Source organism: Oryctolagus cuniculus, chromosome 5 (genome assembly GCF_964237555.1).
Source record: "Oryctolagus cuniculus chromosome 5, mOryCun1.1, whole genome shotgun sequence".
NCBI classification, from domain to species: domain Eukaryota; kingdom Metazoa; phylum Chordata; class Mammalia; order Lagomorpha; family Leporidae; genus Oryctolagus; species Oryctolagus cuniculus.
In genome coordinates this window covers 78,925,886-78,951,813 of record NC_091436.1, presented here as the reverse complement: position 1 = coordinate 78,951,813, position 25,928 = coordinate 78,925,886, and the positions used below count along the sequence as shown (strand labels likewise).

Sequence of the window (25,928 nt, the reverse complement as noted above, 5' to 3'; positions counted from 1 at the left end):
CCTCCTGCAAATGTCAGAGCTGAAGAAAGGTGTGAGTTTCTTTCATTTGGAAGCAGTACATTTTAGCCTCAGATTCTGTCTTTTTTTTTTTTTTTTTTAATGTAAACTGTATGTATCTCTGGCAAATTGACAGAAGCATATCAGGTTTAACTTAGAATTCTCTGTTGTAATTTGCTCTGGAGGCTATGTTATCAGCACATAAGTCTCTAAGTGTCTTCAAATTCATGTCACATTTAAAAAGTCTTCTTGAGTTGTTTGCCTCATTTCAATGAATTGTGAAGTATTTTAAAAGCCTAAGATTTATACAAACACTACTTCTATGTAGTTTAATTTTATCTATTTGTTTTTCTAGAGTTGGCTGTCTAGTCATTCACTTTACTAAAGTTTGGGCTATGCAGTGAAATGTTGGGCCTTGGGCACTGTATTTGTCCTTTGAGAAACTAAAATCAGCGTTACTTAAATGTGCCCATTTCTCCCTCTGGACATCTTTGAGTTAGATCTATGATTATCCACACATTGAAAAACACAATGCACGTTCATTACTTATATATAATCTATGAATATACCTAGTTACAGAATTTCAATAGAGACATAAAAAATCAACAAAGAAACCTGAGCTATTTCAAATAATGAACTGTAAGTTGTGAGTTATATCTGATGGAGCTCTATTTGCTATTTATGGAGGTTTAGAATACTAATGCCTCAATTGTTAGCACCACTAAGTTATGAAATTTAGGAATCCCTACTTCTGTTTAAAATTATAAAACACTAGACTAGTGCTTTTATTGCCACTTACTAAACTTTTTACAATAGTTCCAATTAAGTTGAATCAATTAATTACATTTATTTTAACCTCAAGGTCAATCAGAAGCAGTCTTTCATTATTTAATTACAGATTTAATTATATTCAATCACTCAACTTGAAAAAAATACCCTTTCAGTGCTTAATTCTAATGAGGCTCACAAAGCATTCCCACCGAAACATTTTGTTCTCCTGCGTATATTCTTCAAGCTATGCTAAGAAGCATTAGGTCGAAGAGTGACAGCAGTTAGTTGAGGGCTACTTCAGGGACAGTGACACAGGCTGTGAGGATGTGGTTCCTTTTATGGCAGTTTGAAGATTGCCAGTCACCTGCATTGTTGTTTTACCATTTAATACCTACAGTTCTGATTTTTGCACTTAGGAGTTTGACCACCTCTTTCATTTGAGACTCTCCCTTTCAGCAGCTTTCTTCAGAACTGTTACTGAATTTTCATTGCAGCTAGCAACATTAAGGTAGGAGATAAAGACTTCATGAAACAAATGTTACTGACATTTTACAATACAATTTTATATAATGTTGGAACATGTATGTCTTTAATAATGGCTTTATAATTTGGAGACATAATGACTTCTGATAGGATGATACATTCTTTACTACTTGCAAATCAAGAGTGTTAAGAAATAATTTGGTAATTTCAAGTATTTCCCTCAGTGTTACAGGCTATAATTACCACTGTATGACATTAAACAGATGTTGCATGTTACTTTTCTTGTCCTCCTTCATGTCTTCCATGTTTGGACACCACGTTATTCATTAGAATCTATGTCAGCAACAGACAGTAACAAGCCAGGATTTCAAGATTTTCTTTGAATTTCAGGTCAGACAAGCACGAGATAGGCAGGGATCACACCTCATCAGGCATTTGTCGAAGGTTTCATTTTCTTGAAACATGTTTACTTATTTGTTAAGCATTTTTAGATATTAAGATGGTGATTCTGGGGACTGGGATTGTGGCACATTGGGTTAAGATGTGACTTAGGACACTCGCATCCCAGATGGGAAGGCGAGTTCATGTCCCTGCTATTCTGCTTCTTTCTGATCCAGCTTCCTTCTGATGCACGTGGGGAGCAGCAGATTGTGGCTCAAATACATGTGTCCTTGATACCAATGTGGACCCAGGAGGGAGTTCCTGGCTCTTGGCTTCAACCTGACTAAGTCCTGCTTCTGGAGGCTGAATAGTAGTATAATTTCAATCTCCTCTCTCTCTCTCTCTCTCTCTCTCTCTGCCTTTCAAATAAATAAATAAATTTTAAAATTAAAACAAAATAAGCGGTGTGGAATAGGGAGTACTTGGTTCTCTTCCTTTCAGGTGCAGGTTGGAATGATCACTGAGCCAATGTTAAACAATTCAGACCAGACTTAAAACTTTCCTCATTTGCTCTGGAGTCTAAGTTCACACAGAATCTAGCATCCTAAATGCAAAAGTTCTCCATGTTGCTCTATGATATCAAATGCTTAAGATCTTTTCCCAGGCCCAATGACAAAATATTTTCTTTTTCACATCAGCATTCTTGTAAGTACAATGTGGTAGCTGTTTCAGGACGGAATGATACAACAAAAATTTTGACTAAAATGTATGATGGTCCGGATCTCTGAACACATAGTCTTATTTTTCTGCAGCAATTCGAGTAGGATTATGTCAGTATACAGCAAGAGGATGGAAAAAGTAAAGAATATTAATTTTGCTTTGATTTCTAATTGGTTCAATTGAAGCATTTCAATAAAACTTATCTTTTCATATGATACTGTGCAAGGAAATAAAGAATGCATAAGGGACATAAAGGAATTCACCAATGATTGCAGACAGGATTTTTCTTTACATTGTCTAATAGATTCGTTTATTATTTTAAGCTGGTAAAAAGAGACTTATGATTCGTGTTGAAGAAAGAGTTATTTGTGCTTGATACATTGAAGACACTGTTCAAAAGCAGTTTGTCCTTATAAAAGGATGACCCCTGTAGTAATTCTTAGGCAAGGAGGGACAAATTCAACCAACAAAATGCACATCTCGCCCCGAGTTCCCCATGATTTCTTCACATATAGCAAAAAAATACACATCAGTAATTTATTTGAACATGCACATCAGTGAGTAGCACAGATCTAGGCTACTCAGGAAACAAAAGGGAGAATATCAGCATTACCTAAATAAAAAAGAGAGGTGATTACACCGTTTTAATTTTCTTAAAAACACGGATAAGAGGAGCAATTAAAATATAGTCCTAAATAGTACTAGCTAATGTAGATTACATAAGTATACAATATGATTCAACTAATAGTGCTCTGACAAGCATAAACCACCAGTTCTAGTAAACAAGGCCCAGATTATTTGCTGAGAAAATGTTAGATTCGATGTAACAAAAGTTACTTTTATTTCAGTATTGAATGCAAAACACAAGTCAAGTGTGAAGACAGCGTTCTAAAAAAGGTGGCTCTATTAAAGCAAGGAGGCCATTTCCATTTGCGATTTTATAATTTTGGAGTACTATTTTTAATGTCTGTTTTTTCTACTTTTCCTCCCCTGAGCACTAATTTATAAAAAAAAAAAAAAAAAAAGATTTCAAGGTGCAAGTTGTACATTCTTATCATTATACCATCTCATCTCTTTCTGGAAAAGAGCATTACAATCAGCATTACAATGTTAATTCTTTTCTCTTAATTAAATTTGTTTCACATACATGTATTTCAAAATCATAAAGTTGACTGAGAAAGCAAACCTACAAACGAGTGATGTCATCATACACTTCCTATTGTGCTGTGTGTCTTTCCCATCCCTTCTCCCCTTTCCCTGTAAAGAGCTGTAAAAAATTTAAGGCAGATGAGGTATATTGCTGAAGGAAAAAGTTATTTTTGAAAAAAACTCAAAAAAACTTTTATTCTGCCCTTCTACTCAAGAAAGACTACTCAACTATAAATCTAGTGCTAGAAAAAGCAGGAAAGACACCGTTTGCGTGTACCATACTATGTCTTCTATTTCTAGAATGGCTTTTTGTTAATTTAATTTTAATAGAAAAAATAAGCACCTTAAGCTATGAACAAGAAAAGAACTTCATTATTAGTGAGTCTAGAATCCAAACGGAATTAAGAACACTCACTCAAACTCTTTCATTCATTCTCACAAAGGCCAATGCTACTGATTAGAATTGTAAAGTGCTGTACTTAGTATAAACACTTGTATACACTGCAGACACTGAAAAATAACCCTCAAGCACATTGTGTTATAGTTCCAAAAATATATTTACAGTCTATTACAAAGATTACAAATGGAAGTGTCTAGGTGACTGTATTATGCTAATTAAAATTATTATACAGATTATTTTTTCCATAGGGACAAAAACATTTTAGTGAAATTAAAATGATTTTTAGTCAATCAAAAATAAATTAAAATATCAAATAACACTGTACAGTGATTTAAAAGAAAAAAAAAGGGTGGGGAGGGGTTTGGGAAGCAATCCATTTGAGTTTTTCTATAGCCATCTTTGGTCCTAAATGTGGGAAAACACATTATGTAGCACTGAAAATACCTGTTCTTTTGTGATGCTCTGTAAGTAAAATAGAAAAATATAGTGCATTTTCAATGTATTCAGAGCTCACTACAGAGAAATGTGTGTACAAAACAAGACAGTATAAATAAAATTTACAAGTTTTACAAAGGAACATTTACAGATTTTTGTTTCTGTTATTTGTTTGCTTGTTTGTGGATGTCCACATGATCAAACAAGACCAATTATGACCGATCCCTGGGATCTTTCTCTATTAAAATCATTATAAACAGCCCAATTTTCTTTGGAAGTACAACAGTTCGATTCTGGGGTAGTTCATGATTTTCTTAAAAGCATTACTCAGAATATGTATACATTCCTGAAATAGCTATAAAGACACATTTAATTATTGCTTATGAAATTCTAACACAGTAATCAAATAATATGGTTCAATAAATAAAACTCAAAAAAAAAGTCAGACCACCTTTTCCTTCTAGGGTAAAAATAGTTCTTTCATTTAACAAGTTTCTTGCATCTGTGTTCACAAATAAAAGACATTTTTTGTTGTTTAGTTTTGAACTACAATAGTAATATTCTGCAATAGTGATATTCTATGCAGCAAAAACTTTTGGGGGGGGGTTGTGAAAATTGTGAACTGCCCTTTGTATCATGTGTTGGAGTTCTAATATAAAAATTATTTCCTTTCATATTTGGACTGCATTCAACAGAAAAGGATATAAAATATATGCCAACTATTTTTGCTAAATTTCCTAATGTTACAACACGGAAAAATCTTGCTGTGCTCAGATTAAATTTTAGTTAACACTGGATAGTTCTTGCTTTCAGAGACTTGCCTTCACCAACACTCTACATGAAGTGCTGTATCTCTTTATATATAGTCTTAAACCTAAAATTTGAGTTTTATTTTTATTAAATTCTGTCTAATAAAATCACTCTATAAACAATCTGTTAAAAGTGCCTTATAGTATTTATGGATCATTATTGCTTTTTTCATTGAAAAGATAGTGTGTTGTCTGATCTTTACAAAAAAATTTCTTTTTAAAAAATATCAGAGCTCTTGGCAACTTGCATTTTCTTGACTACCTGCCAATTAGCAAACAATATCAAAACAGCACTGATTAAACAGAATAAAATGGCACAAAAAGGATACCCATGTTCTGACAGAGATATATCTTCAACCATGCTATTGTTTGTTTGTTTTTTAATTTGAGATTCTTTCAAAGGTACCCAGTGTAGTAATATAATATTTCATAGATTTAACACTAAAAAGGTCCAAAGCTATAAACAACTTTCTAAAACAAAGTCCTTATGAAGAATAAACACAAATGATTTTAAAAAGGAATAGTCTGAAATCACATATTTAAGGAAAATATTTCATTGATTTTAACAATAAGATCATGATTTTATTTGACAAATATATTCTTTCTTAAATTCTTTATGTACATTTTAAAAAGTCTATAAGATAAAAAGGAGGTTAGAGAGCTCAAGGTGTTTGGATGTTTTTCAGGTAGTACTTTGTTTATTGTCACTGCTGTTTTCCTGGCCACCAGTGGTGGATCCTAAATTCCCTTTTTATATTTTCTGGTGGCACTTAGGAGTTCAAGTCTATAGGTGCTTCTTCAATCTTCTCTTCACTGTAGGAAGGACCCAGGACATCAACTGTCTTCTAGCAGCATTCTATGAATACACTGAAGGCCAGCACTGTTCTCTCCCAGTCTGTAATCTCCCTTCTAGGGGAGAAATGCTTATCACACTTGAATGCCAGTTCCATGTAAATGCAGCATTTGTGCCCTCATAGTCTGAATGCTGCTCATGATTTTCTTTTGATGGCCAACGAGTGTGATCCCTAAACTCATCACATCCCTGAAAGAGACAAATGCATTTTTTATTAGATAACTTAGCAAGAATTTATATATGTCAAATTGTCACCAAGTATCCAATCAAGTAATCTGTTTATCTTAAGCTAACAGCTCTTCGTGTTGTTAGCCTAAGACGTGATCATGTTCTACATTAGGTCACGCTGGTAACCTATCTACCTGATTTCTTTCTAAAAAGCTAACTTCATAGACTTTCAATTTGTCACAATAGTTATTTTTAAGCTGATTAGAAGAAGTTGTTAAAGTCTTAAAAGTCATACTTAGTCTAAGTTTCGAAAATGTTATTCAAAATGCTGTACTGGGACTAATTGGGGTTTACTTTTTTTTTTTTTTTTTTTTTTTTTAATTTGACAGGCAGAGTTAGACAGTGAGAGAGAGAGCCAGAAAGGTCTTCCTTCCGTTGGTTCACCCCCGAAATGGCCGCTACGGCCAGTGTGCTGTGCCAGTCCAAAGCCAGGAGCCAGGTGCTTCCTCCTGGTCTCCCATGTGGGTGCAGGGCCCAACCACTTGGGCCATCCTCTACTGCCTTCCCGGGCCACAACAGAGAGCTGGACTGGAAGAGGAGCAACCGGGACTAGAACCCGGTGCCCATAGGGGATGCTGGCACTGCAGGTGGAGGATTAACCAAGTGAGCCACGGTGCCGGCCCAGGGTTTACATTTTTTAAAGTTGAAAAACAGGACATAGTACAAATAGAAACATTTTCTGGGACCTAGTGGAAAGACTTGGAAATAATTAATAATCACACAAAATGTTATGAGTGTATTATCATGCAGTAATTTTGACCATATTATTGGTTATACACCAGTATTTACTCTAGTTTATATTAATCATTTGGCTACATATACAAAAAAACCTGTTTTTAAAATGTGGAATATTGGGGGCCAGCTTTGTGGCATAGAAGGTTAAAGCCCCAGTTTGAAGTGCCAGCATCACATATGGGAACTGGTTCTAGTTCTTGATGCTCCTCTTCAAATCCAGCTCTCTGCTATGGCCTGGGAAAGCAGTAGAAGATGGCCCAAGTCCTTGGGCCCCTGCACCCATGAGGTAGATTCAGAAGAAGCTCCTGGCTCCTGACTTTGGATCTACCCAGCTCCTGCCGTTGCGGCCATTTGGGGAGTGAACCAGTGGATAGAGGCCTCTCTCTTTGTGTGTCTCTACCTCTTTCTGTAACTCTTTCAAATAAATAAAACTAAATCTTAAAAATTAAATAAAATAAAATGTGGAATACTTATGTTAATAGAAGATATTCAAGATAAGTTAACTATATCTGGTTATGTCTTTTGCTCTTCCTGATAATCAAAAGCTACATATTTACAGATGGCTAAAAAATACAGTATTATTGCACTGCAGTACTTAATAACAGTTGCTTGAGAAAAATAGTTTTTCGAGGTAAAGATATATTTCTTTGGAGATCCAAGTGTAAATATGCCAACTCCGCCCATGTGGTAACTACAAGAAAACTGATTAAGACAGCATGTACATTCTCAAGTTCAGGCACACGCCATTTGCTGATGAAATCCAGAAAAGAATATTTGATAGCTGGTTTGTTCTCATCTGAAAAATGTAAAATCCTTATCATAACAGTACATAAATAGGATTCCATAAATAGAACCTTGACAATTGTTTCTCATTTTCACATACACTGGCTAGGAGGGACTGCATCACCCATGAGATTTTTGCTGTAACCAAAGAAAATGAGGTTCAGAAATATTAAATAGAAATTTACTGACACCACAAAGTCAATGATGGAACCAGAAAGGAAAATTTAGTTCTTTTAACTTCAAGCTCATAGCAAATTTAAAAGTTGTTTTATTAGATCACTTGGCAGATTAAAAAAAGTGAAGCTGTCCATCACATACCTTCCAAAAAGTAAGTCAAACTCTTAGCTACAGATTTATGTTTCCTTAAGCTTGAATTCCTTAGTTTCTTAAGTGTACTTACCTTTCTAAGTAAACATATTGGATGTCCTAATGGATTTTGGCATTATGTATAAAATTTTGAGATTTAAATGTCTAATCAAAACATGGTGCAAGTAATTGTCCTTTAAAATGAAAGAAGTATCTTCAGCAAACAGGAAGTTATATGATAGAATGGTTAGTGAAAGAGAAAAGCAACACTGAGTAGTGTTTAGAATAGCGATTTTGAGCCATATTGTCACTAGTTGAGTTAGCTTAGGAAGATATTTAAGTTCTTTGAGCCTTAGCCTCAGAGTTTGTAAAATGGGTATACAATCATTAGCTTAATAAAATTGTTGTTATGGGGGTTTTAAAATGTGTGTGCAAGGCAGCCTATCCTATTTAGCATAAAACTCAGCACATAATAAGCATTCATTAAAGAAATACTTTCTGCCTGATTTTGTTATTTGTCTCTCCTTTAATTTAAGGAAGACACCTAATGTATAACATATATTGTATAATGAATTCTTAAAAATAACCTCAGGGGAGGCAAGAACTTCCACGTTGCTTATGGCCTTGTCTAAATACTGATGAATTTGTGGATTCAAAAGACTTCCATAGCTTAGGCAGCTCATGTCAAGGGCCTAGGGTGATCACCAACATCATACATAAGAGTGCTAATTGTTAAATTAACAGTAAGAGTCACTGTGCACTAACTTCCCATGCAGGAACTCTGTCTTCAAAAAATTGTATTGTAACTATGTCTAAGTGCTCACAAAAGATGTATCATTCTTGCCTGCACCTCTAAAGTTAATTAACTTTTTAAATAAAAAAAAAAAGAAGTGAAATTAACTTCAAGATGCAAGGATAGGAGTATTTGTTGCAACTGTTGAGGAACAGCTTTTTTTTGTTTTTTGGTTTTTGGATTTTTTCCGTGCAAATTGTTGTACTCTTTACTTAGTATAGGGTTGGTCTTCTGTGTATAAAGTTAATCAGAAGCGGATCTTAGTGGAGAATTGTACTGGGAATGGGAGAGGGAAGTGGGAGAGGGGTGGGAGAGTGGGTGGGAGGGCAGGTATGGTGAGAAGAATCACTATATTCCTAAAGTTCTACTTATGAAATGCATGAGATCTGTATTCCTTAAATAAAAGGTTTCTTTGCGGGGGGGAAAATAACCTCAGAAGTTTAAGCTTACTCAATTGTCATCCTGGCCACCGATTCAAGGGAGTTGTAGCCAGCTGCTGTGAAGTTATCTTTATATCTTTCCATCTTAATAGCTTGTAGCCATTCTCCAACTGAACAAAAGGTAGTGAAGTCAGGAGTATTTTGATCCAGAAGAGGGCTTATTGGCCTTGATAAGAATAAAACAGAAAAGTAAATATTTTCATGAACTCTGTAAGAAAAAAAAATTACCTTGGCCAAGAGTATAAAATAGAATTAAATATTTGAATTGATATATACAGTAGTATGTAAACATGTTAACAAAAACTTAAAGCATTCTGGTTGCCCAGTAAATACAAACTCTTGAGTTTATGTTTTATGTAGATATGTTGACTATCAGGTTGTTGCTTCCTAGTGTTTTCACATTAGCAGTAGTTGGAATCTGTGAATACATATTTGTTTGATTTTCCACACACTTGTCTGTGTTCTAACTTATTTATGCCACAAGGATGCTATTGAGAATACTATGCATCTGTTGTACGGATAGAATCCTTGTGAGCAACTTGGGATTAATACAACTCCACAAGTGCTTAACTTACTACCAATACAGACCAAAGCATCAGGTTTACCTGGCACCTAAAGATAAATTACTATTAAAATGCATTACGGTGGAGTAAGCCAAATGCAAAGAATGAACGGACTCTTTTCAACAGGTATACCTCTTTAATAATCTATTGAACCGCTTTTTAAATTTCAACTTAGAAGAATCATTTTATTAAATAAACCAAAGCTAAATAATAAAATAGATAATAAATATGTAATAATAACAGCATCAAAAACTTAAGGCAACAAGTATCAAACCCAAGAATAATACTATCAGACTGAAAAAGGTAAAATGTCATTTTATGAAAATCCGGTTGAGAAATCTTTCTAAGAAATACATCTGGTGCTATCTATCATAATTTTGAAGAAAACAATACAATAATAATGAACATATTTTCGTTAAGAAGAATCAAGGTAAACCATTTGAAAAGAAAATAATTATGTAAGCATAATACCTGTTATATGGATTTGTATTTCAACACAGATCAGTAAGCCATTGTAGTGAGGATGAACAGACAGTGCACGTGAATATTTGGATTTCTTCCAGACTCTATTCCTGTAGGTATTCCTTACCTGCTACAGGTTCCCAGGGGTGTTTTCAGACTATTTGGATTTCGAATCATTTTGTCTAGAATTCCGACTATCTGCTCAAACTTTGGCCTTTCTGCACGCTCCTTCTGCCAACAATCCAGCATTAGCTGGTGAAGGCCAGCTGGGCAGTCCATGGGTGCTGGTAAGCGATAACCTTCTTCTATTGCTTTTATAACCTAATAGCCAAAAGGACATTAAAAATATTACTGACTGAGGTTCAATTATAATAAAACGAATTGCATGGTTGGCAAAATGATTTATCCAGATAAGAGGGAGGCACACTGCTTTGCAAAAGACTTAACTTACTTTTTCCAAAACATCCATAAATACTAAGCATGTTATTAAAGGGTGCATGAAGTGCAGGACATGATGACATTTCCTATTTAATTCGACAATAGGGAACAGCAATTAAATTCACCCAGGGTGAAGAAGATGGAAACATTTTTAATGTCATCCCAGAGGTTCTCAAATGGGAAATGTTATGGAACTTTATTTTATTTTATATATAGTTATGAGTGTATACAGTTGCCCATGAATTTAAAAATTCTGTAAGTATTTAGAAAAAAGAAATTCTGAATTACACAGAATGAACCAAAAATCCATTTTTTTGTGAGTTAAAATGAAAGGTTTGAAGTACGCTATCAAAATATACCTATGTACTATGACAAAACATATTACCAAGCACTCTAATCTTACACATAATATAAAGATCAGTGTCCAGTGTTATAAGAGACAGTGTTCTGCTGCAGTCAATTTAAACTGATTTATGAAAGGTGATTGGATCTTTTCCCAATTTCAAGTTCAGTGACCTCAAACTGGCAAATTGAAATTAGCTTAAAGGTAGGGGAAAAGGAAAGGGTCACACCAGGAAATTGGAAAAAGTTATTAATTAGGGTTTTCTCACTCACAGCACCGGTTTTTAAATTTTATCAGCATACCGCTGCCTATTTATATCTAATAACAGCCTGAGGTCCTGCTTACACCAAGTTCTGAATGTTAATGAAAATGAAAAACAGGTCTCCATAAATGTTTGTACATGGAAATCCAAAAGTCTGAAAGTTACTTATTCAGACTTGCTTTTTTTAAATTTATATTAAAATAAAAAACAGATCTTATAAATCAGAAATTGTTACAAATGTGAGCAGCAAAGGGAAGATAACAGGAAGGCAAATAACATATATAAGGAGTAATTGCAAAATAAAATATTATTCAAGGAGAAATAACAAATCCTTTGACAGTGGTCCATACAATGGTAGTAGAAATGTAAGAAACTGTAAACATTTTTTTAGAAAGATGTAATTTTAAGTTTCTGAATAAAATAAGGGCAAAAGTAGGTAGACAAAAAGCTAGTTTTAAGTAATGTTGATGACCTTAATATTTTTAAAGAGACATACTTAGAGATGACATTCAATAATAACCAAATGAAAAGTAAAAGATTGTAGGATTAATGAAAAAGTAACTGGCATCAACAATATTTGCATAAAATATTCTGTATAAGAATAAAAACCATAAGAATCCATTTTTTCTTTAATCTAAGAAAATTTATTTATGCATATTCATGAGTTTAAAAGGTAAATTTTTAAAATTTTCTAAGTAATAAACATTTACCCTGAATTCTCTCCTAACCACTAAGTTGTATTTCCATCAGTTTCTTAGATATCTTCACCTAATTTTCATAGGTATCTCACATTCTATATATTTTAATTTGAATCTGTTATCCTCTCTTCATCCTTTTACTATTTCAATTATCAGCATGTCCAATCATTCCAGCCTTCTTTGCCATATATGCACAGCCAGTAAGCTAACCACTTTCTGATGATTCTACTTTCTCAACACAATATATGTATGCAAAATAGTAGGAAAAGTCTTTGGCGAACTGATGAGATCATTATCTTATAATGAAGTCTTTACAAAGTCTCACACCATGACAAATCTTCTTATATACTTTAGCACATTCAAAAATTATGGAGAAAATGTCTTAATTTTGTCTAGAACTCTGATTATCTGTTCAAACTTTGGCCTTTCTGCGTGCTCCTTCTGCCTTGATCAGTGTTGGTACTGAATGCTAATGGAAGTCATATGATTGAATTTCCCTATTTATAACTACATAAGTACAAATGGTGACTATCACTGTCAACGTTCCTGTAAAATATCCCCTTTAAAAAGTTGTATGTCACACAAGCAAATATGTATGAATTGTAGCCCTACCAAGATCATAAATATACATGCATAGAAGACAGTCTATTTCAAAAAATCTGTTTTAAATATAACAAATTTCATGTGGTTTTGTGCACATGGTTTCTAGGAAAATAACTACTTGGATTCAAAAGTGGTATATGCTAAACAATTTAGATAAAATTGAAAATAATGTAATTTTGGAAAGAAAGGTTAAATAAACAATAATTCAAATTGTGAATAAATAATTTGAAACAAATAAACTTTTAAAAATTTCATAGAATCAAAATGACCACACAATAGACAATGAAGAAGAGTTTTCCACTGGTGAAAGAGCTTTCTTTGTATTTGAGATTGCTTGTACTTCAATATATGCAGTTTCTCCCTTATTTGACAAAACTCCATTCTAATTCTCATAATGTTAGTTTAACACTACTTCCCACCATCTGCTAATTTCTTCCCCTAACTTATTTCAGGTGTCCTGAAAGGGACAATGCAGGTAGAGTGATCTTTCCCTATTACTTTCCCTGCATATAGCTATTTAATGTGTAAATCTAAGTTTTGTCATGGTCCTTCTAACATAACACTCTTCAGTAGCACTCTAAACTTTCATAATAGCACTTAGGATACAAGCTCTGAAGAAAATATATTCTTAAATTTCTTAAATTTTTGTGCCAATGCAAAAAGTATAGTATCATTAAATGACTCTAAGTATGAGTTAATGAATCTCTGTAGTGATCTTACTGAATTATAGAAGTTTGATGATCCTCACTCTTATAGCTGAGAAGCAATACTGATCTCAATACAAGATAAAAATTCTAGTTATATGGTGCATTAAAATTTTAATGCAGTAGTCACTATGGAAGTAGTCTGGAGATTCCTCAGAAACCTGAATATAACCCTACCATTCAACCCAGCCATCCCACTCCTTGGAATTTACCCAAAGGAAATTAAATTGGCAAACAAACAAGCTGTCTGCACATTAATGTTTATTGCAGCTCAATTCACAATAGCTAAGAACTTGGAACCAACCCAAATGCCCATCAACAGTAGACTGGATAAAGAAATTATGGGACATGTACTCTATAGAATACTATACAGCAGTCAAAAACAACGAAACCCAGTCATTTTCAACAAGATGGAGGAATTTGGAAAACATCATGCTGAGTGAATTAAGCCAGTCCCAAAGGGACAAATATCATATATTCTCCCTGATCGGTGACAACTAACTGAGCACCAAAGGGGAAACTTGTTGAAGTGAAATGGACACTATGAGAAACAGTGACTTGATCAGCTCTTGTCCTGACGGTTGATGTACAATGTAATACTTTATCCATTTTAGTATTTTTTTTTTGTTCTAGTACCATTGGTTGAACTCTGTAATTAACACACAATTATTCTTAGGTGTTTAAATTTTAACTGAAAAGTGATCCCTCTTAGGAATTTGGAAAACATTATGCTGAGTGAAATAAGCCAATCCCAAAGGGACAAATACCACTTGTTCTCCCTGATAGGTGACAACTAACAGAGCACCAAAAAGGAAACCTGTTAAAGTGAAATGAACACTAGGAGAAACAGTGACTTGATCAGCCCTCACCCTGACTGTTGATGAGCAACTTAATATGTTATCCCTCTTAGTATTTTTTTTTTGTTTGTTCTACTTAATACTTTTGGTTGAATACTGTAATCAATACACAATTCTTCTTAAGTGCTGAAACTTAACTGAAAAGTGATCGCTGTTAAATATAAGAGGGGAATAAGAGAGGGAAGAGATGTGCAATTCGGGACATGCTCAAGCTGACTTGCCTCAAACGGTAGAGTTAGAAACATACCAGGGGACTCCACTTCAATCCCATCAAGGTGGCATGTACTAATGCCATCTCACTAGTCCCAGTGATCAATTTCTGTTCACAATTGATCATAATGATAGGACTAAGAACCAAAGGGATCATATAAACAAGAATAGTGTCTGCAAATACTAACTGATAAAAAAAAAGGGGGCGAGAATGATCCAACATGGGAAGTGAGATACACAGCAGACTCATAGAATGGCAGATGTCCTAAACAGCACTCTGGCCTCAGAATCAGCCCTTAAGGCATGTGGATCCGGCTGAAAAGCCCATGAGAATATTTCAGGCATGGAAAGCCAAGACACTCTGGGGGAAAAAAAAAAAGGAAAGAAAGGAGGTACCTTTCTCTGAAGGGAGGAGAGAACTTCCACTTTGACCATGGTCTTGTCTAAATATGATCAGAGTCAGTGAACTCATGGGGCTTCCATAGCCTTGGCAGCTCATGACAAGAGCCTACGGTGATTACTGACACCATAAACAAGAGTGTCAATTTGTTAAGTCAACAACAGGAGTCACTGTGCACTTACTCCTCAGTAGGATCTTTGTCCTTAGTGTGCTGTACATTGAGATTTAATGCTATAACTAGTACTCAAACAGTATTTTTCACTTTATGTTTCTGTGTGGGAGCAAACTGTTGAAATTTTTACTCAATGTATGCTAAACTGATCTTCTGTATATAAAGAGAATCAAAAATGAATCTAGATGTGAATGGAAGGGGAGAGGGAGTGGGAAAGGGGAGGGTTGTGGGTGGGAGGGACGTTATGGGGGGGAAGCCATTGTAATCCATAAGCTGTACTTTGGAAATTTATATTCATTAAATAAAAGTTAAAAAAATTTTTAATGCAGTAGCAGTATATAAATAAGTAAAATGAGTATCAGAATGATATAACATATAAACTAAGAGATATTCCGCAATTAGAATGGAATTTTGGATTCCAAAACTGCCATTAATAATCACACCCAAACCCACTGGAGCGCTGATTACTTGCTGGGAACTCTTTGGTCTTTATAGAGCAGTTTGGTATCACCCAAGGTATATCCTTTGATGATAAACTGGACAATAGGAGCTGATTACGGACAAACTAAACTTCAAAATCATGCAGCTTTAATTTTCTTAGACTTCCAGAAAAAGAAAAAAAAAAACACAACATATCTGTTAAAGATAAAACTAACCATCACAGTAAATATCTACTGAATACTTACTATATGATTGGTACAGATTTATACTTAAATTATCTCATCTGACTTTAACAAAAACCTTATGAGGTATTATTACTACACTGATTCTAGAGACAATGAAATTCTATGCAAAAAGACATAAGGGAAAGGGCCAATATCACATGGTTGCCAATACAGGGGATAGATCTGACATGCAAGCAAATGTAAAATAACATAAGCGAACAGTTTTTACTACTTAGATGTAAAGCCTCGAGGCTGATGCTTAAGGGCTGGACTGCTGGCTCCCTGCTTGCCCATGTTCTAAAGCATAAACTGCTTCGTCCTGATCTCCACTTTTGCAGAGCAGGAGGAACTGGGTCAGGCTAGATCTAATATCAGCACCATGTACCTCAAGGACCACCATTATGAAACAAACCTTGGCACCTGAGACCAGAGAACAGAGACCTACAGCTGTTTCATTATTTCCCCACACCAGCACCCTCTTCCTTGTAGCCCCTCACCCAGCAGAGTGGAAGTCCTTGTGACTCCAATGTCTGCTAGACTCTCATTTGTTGAAAGATTAAATGTGCTCTTTCCTGCACCCCTAAACCTTGTCTTCCTTATTTTGATTTGGTACCAGGAATAGAAACCAACTCTCAGTGACAGACACACACTATCTTACCAGAGTCCATGCTGTTAGGAATGAATTATACTTTTGGATAGGAAAATAAAAAGCACTATTTTCAAACAATTACAATACTTGGAAACAGCAAAGTGCACAGGTAAAATCACTGAATTTCAATTTCTTAGAGGATTATGTAATTACTCACTGAATTCATTTAAAATAGCTTTCTAGGAAATTATTAGAAACCCTTGAAATTGTCTTCCCAGATCTAGTCTTAGTACAAATAAAAATAAATAAATAAATAAATAAATAAATAAATATCAAAGAAAAACATGCACAGGCAATTCTACATCAAGATCTCAAAGGCACAGGGTGAGAGTAGGGTGTCATAACATATTTAAAAGACTGCAGGGATGCAACAGGGACCGCCTTTTGGTACATGCTTTCAGGAAATACCTAGCAGTGAGGACAAGAGTTACTTAGTGATAGGTGTTTTCATAATATTCCCTGTACCAATGTAGTTAAGAAAAAGAGGAACACAGGAAGGCCTTATGAAAATGGGCCTGTTGGCCGGCGCCGTGGCTCACTAGGCTAATCCTCCCCCTGCGCCACCGGCACCCCAGGTTCTAGTCCCGGTTGGGGCGCCAGATTCTGTCCAGGTTGTTCTTCTTCCAGTCCAGCTCTCTGCTGTGGCCCGGGGAGGCAGTAGAGGATGGCCCAAGTGTTTGGGCCCTGCATCCGCATGGGAGACCAGGAAAAAGTACCTGGTTCCTGGCTTCAGATCAGATCGGCACAGCACACTGGCCTTAGCAGCCATTTGGGGGGTGAACCAATGGAAGGAAGACCTTTCTCTCTGTCTCTCACTCTCTAACTCTGCCTGTCAAAAAAAAAAAAAAAAAAAAAAAAAAAAAAAAAAAAAAGGGGCCTGTACAAAGCTTTGGCCGTTGAGGCCATCTGGGTAGTGGACCAGCAGATGGAGAGATGGAGGACCTCTCTCTTTCCCTTTGCCTCTCCTCCCTCTTTGTAACTCTGACTTTCAAATAAATAAATGAATCTTTTAAAAAAAAGAAATAGAATTAAAAAATAAAACTTATTAAAAAAGAGAAAGAAAATGGGCCTGTAATCACTTAAAATAGGATATGCTTGTGTCTATCCTCTGCACAAAGTTCATTTTAACTTCATTGGCCTCACAATAGCATTACTCACATTTTATACAATTAAATTCATTTGATTCCACTTACATGGTTTCGACAATATTTTATCAAATAAAATCACAATTTGTTTCTATCTCAGTACAAAAAAATGTAGTTGTAAATCAGTGATGACCTCTAAAATGAGAAATAGCCCACAATTTAGCTGAGGATAAATGTAGTTATTACACTTCAAAGTTTTTAAATGTACTTTCCATGAATGACTTTAAAGAATCATCTTGTTGTCCTGTCTTTTTATGGGAACTTACATTTTTTATCATCTTTGTTATTACCAAAAAGTAAAATCAATATTTATTGGTTCTGTTTTGAGTAAGAAGAAAACAATTTTTGTTGAATACTTTAAACAGAAAAAAATCTATATGACCAAGATTTCAAAATGTCCTTACTTAAGAGTAAATCTCTAATTGTACTTTTCAAATTATAAATTCAGTTAAAAGATAGTTGTCATGCAAGACAAAAGAGTAATTTCAATTTTTGCATTTTGTATTATGTCTGACTACATTTACTTGTAGCAAGATTTTTCATTGAAAGAGAAATAATGGAAAGAGCTAAGTATTTGCTAAAGATCTGTGAGCTCCTGGTACACATGGATATTTCTCTGTGTGTATATGAATATATTGTATTTTTCAGGTAAGGTTGGCTTTATTAGATTTTTCAGAACAATGAAAGTTAGATATTTATTTGGAAAGCTTAGCCTCTCGATTTTACCAGCAAAAAATTAAATTCAACTACTATCATTTCAGGTAAAACTCAAGAAAGTTAGAGTGCATAAGAAAACACAAACAAGTGCCCAATCAAGTGTTAATCAAATGATAACCTATTTGGATAAGGGTCTGGTCACGCACATATATATTATCTTTTCCCAGGTTTTTCTTGTTCTTAGACTTTGCCCAGAATAAAACTAAAGCCTTGTGACAACTATCTAACTTTTTATTTATTTACTATGATTACAGAAACCTCATATTATTCACCATTCAGTCTGGAATTTTGTGGACTTGCTTAGAAATGTAACCACCAATTTATATCTTGTTTTCAAGGTATCTTATGAAAAGTTCAAAAACCGAGGTATTTGAGTCTGAGGGCTTTCAAAAATTCCTAATAAATTCCTCATAACTAAATTTAAAAAAATATTAAGTGAATTGGTTCACTCAATTTACTCATTTAGGCTAATTTTTTTAAAAAAATTGAATATATCTGAAAAATCTGATAAAAGCAACCTTACCTAAAAAATATAATATATTCATATACAAACACAGGAATAGCCACATATATCAGGGACTCACAGATCTCTAAGTCTTCATAAATTTCTACTGTTGACTCAAATTTAAAAAGCTTTCATCTATAAAATTTTATCCCAGAATATTTGAATTATAGTTTTTCTCCAACTGCTTATTGAAAATTAAACATATAATTATTCAAATAGTAGTTTTACAACATAGTTATAATGTAATAAATATTACCCAATGAAAAGAATGTTACTCTTCATTTCACTACACAAATTGAGCTATGTGGATAATCTTTAACTTCACAAACTTGTGTCCAAATGTAATAAGTATTTCAGATCTTCAAAATGACAAAAAGGGACAGTGTTAAATATTCCAGGTCAGAATTTAACAGCACTATACACATAATTTTATCTGATCAACAAAAACATTTGTCAATTCTTAGTATAATAATTCTACATTTATATGTCTATTTTTAAAGACAAAATCAAGAAATAATATTTAAAGAATTTTAAAAATTAAAATTAGAGATGTTTTCTCTCTCTTAACTATTTATATTATTTATTTTTGGGAGTTAACTGAACTTTGAATTTAAGTCATCTTATATTCTTGTCAGTCCCCCTTTATATTTGAGTCTACTACAGAAGGAAGGTGTCAAAAGAAATGAAACTCTATGGAGTGTCTAGGGAATGTAAATATTTCTCTTTCTCTGCCCCAAGGATTTGTTTGCCCACATTTTGACAGTCCATGAAATCTTTGACACTGAGACCTGTCAAATATTAACAACTTTGCCTCTGCCAAACAGACTCATCATTTAGACTTTCATCTTTGAAAAACAAACAAACAAAAGAAAAACAAATGAAAAAAGTTGCATATTACCACTTACCACTCAACCCAAAATATCAAAAGATTTACTTGATTTAAAACCTTCCTACTTTCAGGCCAAGAACTTTTAAACAAAAGGATAAATGTAGACAAACATCCAGAAAATAGCCTTACCAACAACATTTAAACAGTTTCATTTTAGTTGTCTAAAAATAACTATTTACCAGTTCTAAGAGCTAGAGGAACTTGATGTAGACATTTCTAAAATTACAAAGAGAATATTTTAGTACTACAATTTTCCTAATCTCTTTTTGAAAGAATTCTAACTGCAGTCAGCTTCTGTTTATTATACTTCAGAAGATAACTACTTCCAACCAATTGTTAGTTGCATCCTTTTTCTAAATGGTAATGTTCATTTTTCCTTAAATACTACTTATTTTTTACTCTACTCCTTAAAAGTTTGCATTCTCATCATTCTGAAACTATTTCAAAACAGGCTTTCATCCATTCGCCTTGACCTCATCTTCATTTCTAATCACCACCACTGTACCGCATCTCTGTTGCAGAAGGCTGAGTCCTTTCAGTTGAGCTGCCTACTCCTTATTATACCTCCTCTTGGCATTCCAAGGTGCTCCCTTGGGGACCTCTTTCATCAGTTATGAACCAAAGTCTTCTCCATATTTTAAGTTCAACCCCACTACTTTCCTAAGTTCTATACTTGTTCTACATTATCTAAATTTCACTCACATTTTTAAGGGAATAAACTATTTAAAACTGCCAATATTTGAATGTTTTTGACCTAGGAAATTTGCAATTTTATAAAGTTCAATGTAATAAAAAGAAATATTCACTTGACCTTATGTCTCATTGTTTTATAGATGGTCTCTTGTTACACATATGAACTAACATCAGCTTCTTTTCTCAAAGGGTAACATCATATTTTGTCCTGGTCCAATCTCATGACCTATAGTTTTTATTAATTCTCTAGGGTATACCCACTGTGATTCTATTCTAAATATCACCATGTAACACTTACTGATCAATGTTTATCATGAAGTTTAGACTGTCCCGTGGTATTAAAATTTAATGAAAGCTGTCAACAATAGATAATTTCAACAGATTTTTTAGAACATTAAAAAAAGAAAACTTCAATGAAAACAAAAGGAATTCCCTTCCTCTCCACAAATAAATCTTTTACTTTTGTAATTCTACCACTAAGATTGGGCAAGCACATTACTATTTTTATTAAGGAGAATATATGCTTTATAGGCTTGATTATGTGGCAAAAAAGTAATTTTTTAAAAATGAAAATCAAAATAAAATTAATAGAACCACTAATTTATTGTAATTACTGTTGACACTTATGGTAATAATTGTGGTTAATTAAGTAACCATATTTTTCTAACTCTATCAAAAATTCTTCTTAATGAGCCTTTATCTACATAATCCAATAATAATGAATATGTAGTGTAACACCTACATCTTGATTTGACATGTCCCAATAAGGTCGTTCTCCATAAGACATAACTTCCCACATGACTATTCCATAGCTCCATACATCACTGGCTGATGTGAATTTCCTATATTGGATGGCTTCAGGTGCTGTCCATCTTACTGGAATTTTTCCACCCTGTTATAAAAAGAAATTGACATTTAAAATATGTATAATAACTTACAAATCATTTATGGCTACACCATAAAGCTACCATGATATATTTGTCTATCTGGCAGTGATTCATCAGCACCAGGTTTACCAGTCTTAAATCTCTGTAAGTATATTTTAAGTTACAAATCTACTTTTTTTTTTTTACAAATAATTACAAGTTCTCATTTTAAGACAACTGAACTTAATGGGCCCTCTGTGGTCCTAGGGCTACAATCTAATGAAAAGAAAATGACAAATTAGTCATAGCTACTGAATGAAATAGCAGGAATTTAAATGAAACTTTATATATTTCCCTTTTTCTAATATCTCAAATCTTTGAAGAACCAGTGCAGTTAATGTTCTTTAAACATATTTAAAATATGGCTATATTTTCCTGCTACAATTATAAGGTAGTAACTTGAAATATGTGTAACAACTTGAACCATCACCGGCTTCCTCCCAGGGTGTGCATTAGCAGGGAATTGCTGGTTATTTGAACATCCCAATATAAGCTAGGAATGTGCTCACTCTTACTAGTTCCTTCCAAAACTGCATATAGCTTGAAAAAACAACAATATTTCCAACAAGGGGAAAAAACAGCAACCACAAAAAGCTAAGAGCCATTTGCATTTTTTTCTCCTGTTTAGTTTTGCATTAGTGAGACCTGTTTCCTTGGGAGGAAAATGTTAGGAATATGAAGTGTAGTAAGAGATGTTTTCTTACAGTAGTTGTATAGACAGCTTCTGGATCATCCTCTATAACCCGGGACAGGCCAAAATCTGACACTTTACAAACAAGATTGCTGTTGACAAGAATATTACGAGCTGCAAGGTCCCTGTGAACATATCCCATATCAGCCAAATATCTCATTCCAGCAGCAATTCCTCTTAGCATTCCTACTAACTGAATTACTGTAAATTGACCATCATGTTTCTGCAGGAAGACAAAACAAAAGTCCAGTTGAGTGTACTTTTAAAGGTACAAAAGTCAAGATGAAGATGGGTTGAATATTTGTCTTTTAATATTGTGAAACAGCATATAATCTATTTTCTATATAATACAGACATTTGTGGACAAATAACATTTTAACCTGATAAGTAAAATAAGAATTCTAGCAATCATTTAGACATTAATTTAGTACTTATAATGTCTTATTATATAACATATACATATGTGTGAATGTGTGTGTGTGTGTGTGTGTGTGACTGAGAGAGAGAGAGAGAGAGAGAGAGAGAGAGAGAGAAATACTCCCATTTGCTAGTTTAGGCTTCAAATACCCACAATGTCTATGGCATGGTCAGGCTGAAGCCAGGAGCCAACAACTCAGTCCAGGTCTGTCATGCGGGTGGCCAGAATTTATCTTTGTTCCACCTTATTATGCTGTCTCCCATCACTGTTACACGAAATTGGAATTAGGAACTGAAGGCCGGTATTGAGCTCAAACACTCTGATATATGACATGGGCAGATTGACTACTGTCTTAAGTGCTAGGCCAAACTCCTGTCCCTAATTTGGCATTAAATATCAACAGACACAACAGTTATTTTTGAGAATTGAAATGATAAAAGTTCAAAAGTATATACTAATTTTTAAGTCAAAGTTAGGGAAAAGAATACCCCAAAATCATACCCTTGACAGGCAAGTATATTTTCAACTTATTGCTAAAAAATTAGATAAAAGTGAGTTATATATATATATATATATACACACATCCATTAAGTTTTTTCTTCAAATAGTAAAAAAAGGAAAGGGAAAATATTTGATTCAAAATAAAGGAAAACTAAGAAGTAGAACATAATTATAGTGACTGTTTTCATTTGATTCCTTTCTTTATTTTGCTTTTGGTATGACTAATACTTGCAAAAAAGATTCTCTAAAATAGATGTACTAAGAAATAGGAAGAGAACTGTTTGCAATGAGATGGGCTAGTACATATTTTTAACTCATTTTCTTAACTCACTGATAACTCCTCCTGAATACAAACATGTTTTACTGCCAATGGTGGTTCGAATTAGTGAGCTTCCTAAATAATATTCCAGAGATCTGATGGCTTTTCATCACAACAATAAAAATTTCTTTAAATCCTCACTGCTCATAAATCTAGCTTAAAAGATCATTCTTAATCTTTAAAAAAAAATGCATGACCTCTTATTCCAAAATATTAACCTGTGTTAGATTAGGTTTTTTATACATGTAGGATTGATCACTTACAAAAAAATCATAGGCTATTAATAAAAAATAATATCAGTAGTTGTACTTTTTAGGCATGGTGTTCATTTAACAATATAACAGAAACAGTCCTAAAGAGCAGAGTTGGGATCACAGTACCAACATTGAATGGCCTTCTCAGTTTTAATCTTCTCTATATAAGCTCCATATTTCACTTAGGATTGTATAAGACGTTCTGCAACAAGCATTCCAATCACAGGGCTTCCGTTATCTTTTGTACTTCAGTTAACAATATTAATGGAAACTTCTTTTAAGCCACATTGTATCACTTAAGTATCTGATAGATTCTAATGTAATACAGTCTTGAAATCTGTTTATTATTCTGATTTTCAAAAATAATCTTCTGATCTCTTATTCAAGTTTTCAGTGTTTACATTTTACACTGCAAAAGAAAAGTTGATGCAATTGTACTGATATTATGTGTAGTATATTTAGACAGGGAGAATCATTTTAGTACTTACCCTGAGAAATGCATCTAGGGCTCCATTTTCCATGAATTCTATTACAATCATGACTGGTTTCCCTAAAATTAAAAAAAAGAAAAGAACCCAAAAAGTTATTTCCAAAACTGTAAGCTAAATGTTAGGGTTGTTTCCTCTTCCATTCTCATTTCAGTGTTCTGAAGGGCTGAATGGGGAAGAGATTAGTGTTCTGATGTTTTTAGTGCTGCTTCTGTGTTCAAAGCGTCATTCAAAGCCTGCTTGCATCACCATCATGATTTGTAATGTAAACCATTCACATGACAGTCAACATGTTCTTCTGAGCTGTGTTTTGTGAGAAAAAACTCACAGAAAATGACATCTTATATTAAATATAAAGAGTGAGCAGTATCACTTTTAACATTTTTGAAGTTAAATATAAAAATTTGTCAGTCATTCCGTCTATCTGGTTCATTTTTCAGTCCAAATCCTACATGCATTATTTCTGAAGATTTTTACCCTGAGGTGGCAGCATAAAAGAAGAATTGTTTTAGTTAGTTACATACCAAGAAAAAGTACATTCATTAAGATAAGGCAATATGTCCACAATTTGATTTACTTATTATATACACAATAATAATTTCTGGTAAATGAAAGATATAGCCAATATCTACCTCTTGTAACAACCCCTTCCAAATGGACAACATTTGGGTGATCAAACTGGCCCATGATGCTTGCTTCACACAGAAAGTCTCTCCTTTGTTTTTCTGTATAACCAACTTTCAGGGTTTTTATGGCCACAGCAACATCTCTTTTCCCTGGAAGTTTCAAACGCCCACTGCAGACTTCTCCAAATTCTCCTGAATTAATGGAACAAGCAGATACATGTTAACTTCTCAACTACTTCTTTTCTTAAAAGTAAGTTAATTTTTTTAAGTATTAAAAAACTAATAAATTTTTTTTCATAAATACTTTGCAAATATTCTTTAAGTTATTTTGAGCACATTCCTATGGATAAATGATTCTATTTCTGAAACAGAATGAAATTCAATATGAAAAAAATGGTTAAGTGAAATGAACACCCAAGAATATATTTTAGCTCTTTTGTAGAAGTTAAGCTTCCCTAAACTGTCTATTACACAGGCTACTATCTTCCAACTGGATTAACAAATACTCTTTCAGAGTCAACATTTAAATTTGAAATACATTGCATAACCTATACTGCTTACTAAACCATAAGGGCACATTAGCAAATTCTAAATGTTGCTACTGCTTTTAAAGTTTTAGAATCAAATATTTATTAAAGATTTAAAAGTCTAGAAATTATGTGCACTCTGTCTGCTAGATTTAAAGGACTTGAATCTAAAAGTGTGCAATTATTATGAAAGTACATTGTACACATGGAAATAACATTCCATTTAAATAATTCATACATGTTAATTTTCTACATAGATTTCAAATGAAATAACAGATAATTCTCTACAAATCCAAGAAAAAGAGATAAAAGCCAAAGTTTGGCAAGAAAATAGTACATCAAAAGGGGAATAAATATCCCAGCAAATTCAGGATAATTTTGACTTTTAAGCTATACTAAGTATTTTCCTGAATAGTAGGCCAGAACTATCATAAAATGTTTAGAACAATATCTCAAAAATCCCAACAGAAAAACACATATATACAGATTCTCTGCTCCATGCTTCTTTTTCACTTTTTCCCGTAGGATTTCATAAACAAGTACAGCCTCATTGCTTCCAACAGTTCAGGTAAATGCAAAAGTTCTATACTTGAGGTATAATTATTTGCTTGTCATTATGATGTATGACTTTCGATCTTGGCTAAATGGAACAGCCGAACAAGGAAGCTACAACAGCCTTACCTGCACCAATCACACGCTCAATTTTAATACAGGAGGCATCTAGCTCCTTGGCGAATTGATGGACAGCTCTATTTGGGTCCTCATAGGTTTCAGGGTCAATGTAGGTTTTGGTGCCTGGAAATTTAACTGTAATGATGTAAGAAAGCATGACTGTGATGAAGCAAAGCACTTATTGTGCAGTCAGCCCAGGAATTTCATTATGCAGAGTGCTCCTTGGAACAGTGAACTTGCTTCCACAT

The 25,928-nt window shown here is 33.8% G+C and overlaps 1 protein-coding gene across 6 annotated transcripts in view; it reads right to left on the bottom strand.

The window, feature by feature from the left end:
• Window positions 1-2,633: 2,633 nt before the first annotated feature.
• EPHA7 (EPH receptor A7) overlaps window positions 2,634-25,928 on the bottom strand; it is a 193,385-nt gene continuing 170,090 nt past the window's right edge. For 3 of the 6 annotated variants that reach the window (XM_008263222.4, XM_008263223.4, XM_051854479.2), the window contains exons 10-17: window positions 25,690-25,815; window positions 24,488-24,673; window positions 23,856-23,917; window positions 21,889-22,098; window positions 21,001-21,150; window positions 10,436-10,629; window positions 9,294-9,449; window positions 2,634-6,187 (exon numbers count right to left, since the gene is read on the bottom strand). In XM_008263222.4, the coding sequence (XP_008261444.1) occupies window positions 6,073-6,187; window positions 9,294-9,449; window positions 10,436-10,629; window positions 21,001-21,150; window positions 21,889-22,098; window positions 23,856-23,917; window positions 24,488-24,673; window positions 25,690-25,815 (1,199 nt within the window). In that variant the 3' untranslated portion in view covers window positions 2,634-6,072. Of the gene's footprint in view, window positions 6,188-9,293; window positions 9,450-10,435; window positions 10,630-21,000; window positions 21,151-21,888; window positions 22,099-23,855; window positions 23,918-24,487; window positions 24,674-25,689; window positions 25,816-25,928 lie in introns of those variants that run through there. The other 3 variants (XM_002714589.5, XM_051854478.2, XM_070074637.1) reach the window with 2 other exon arrangements.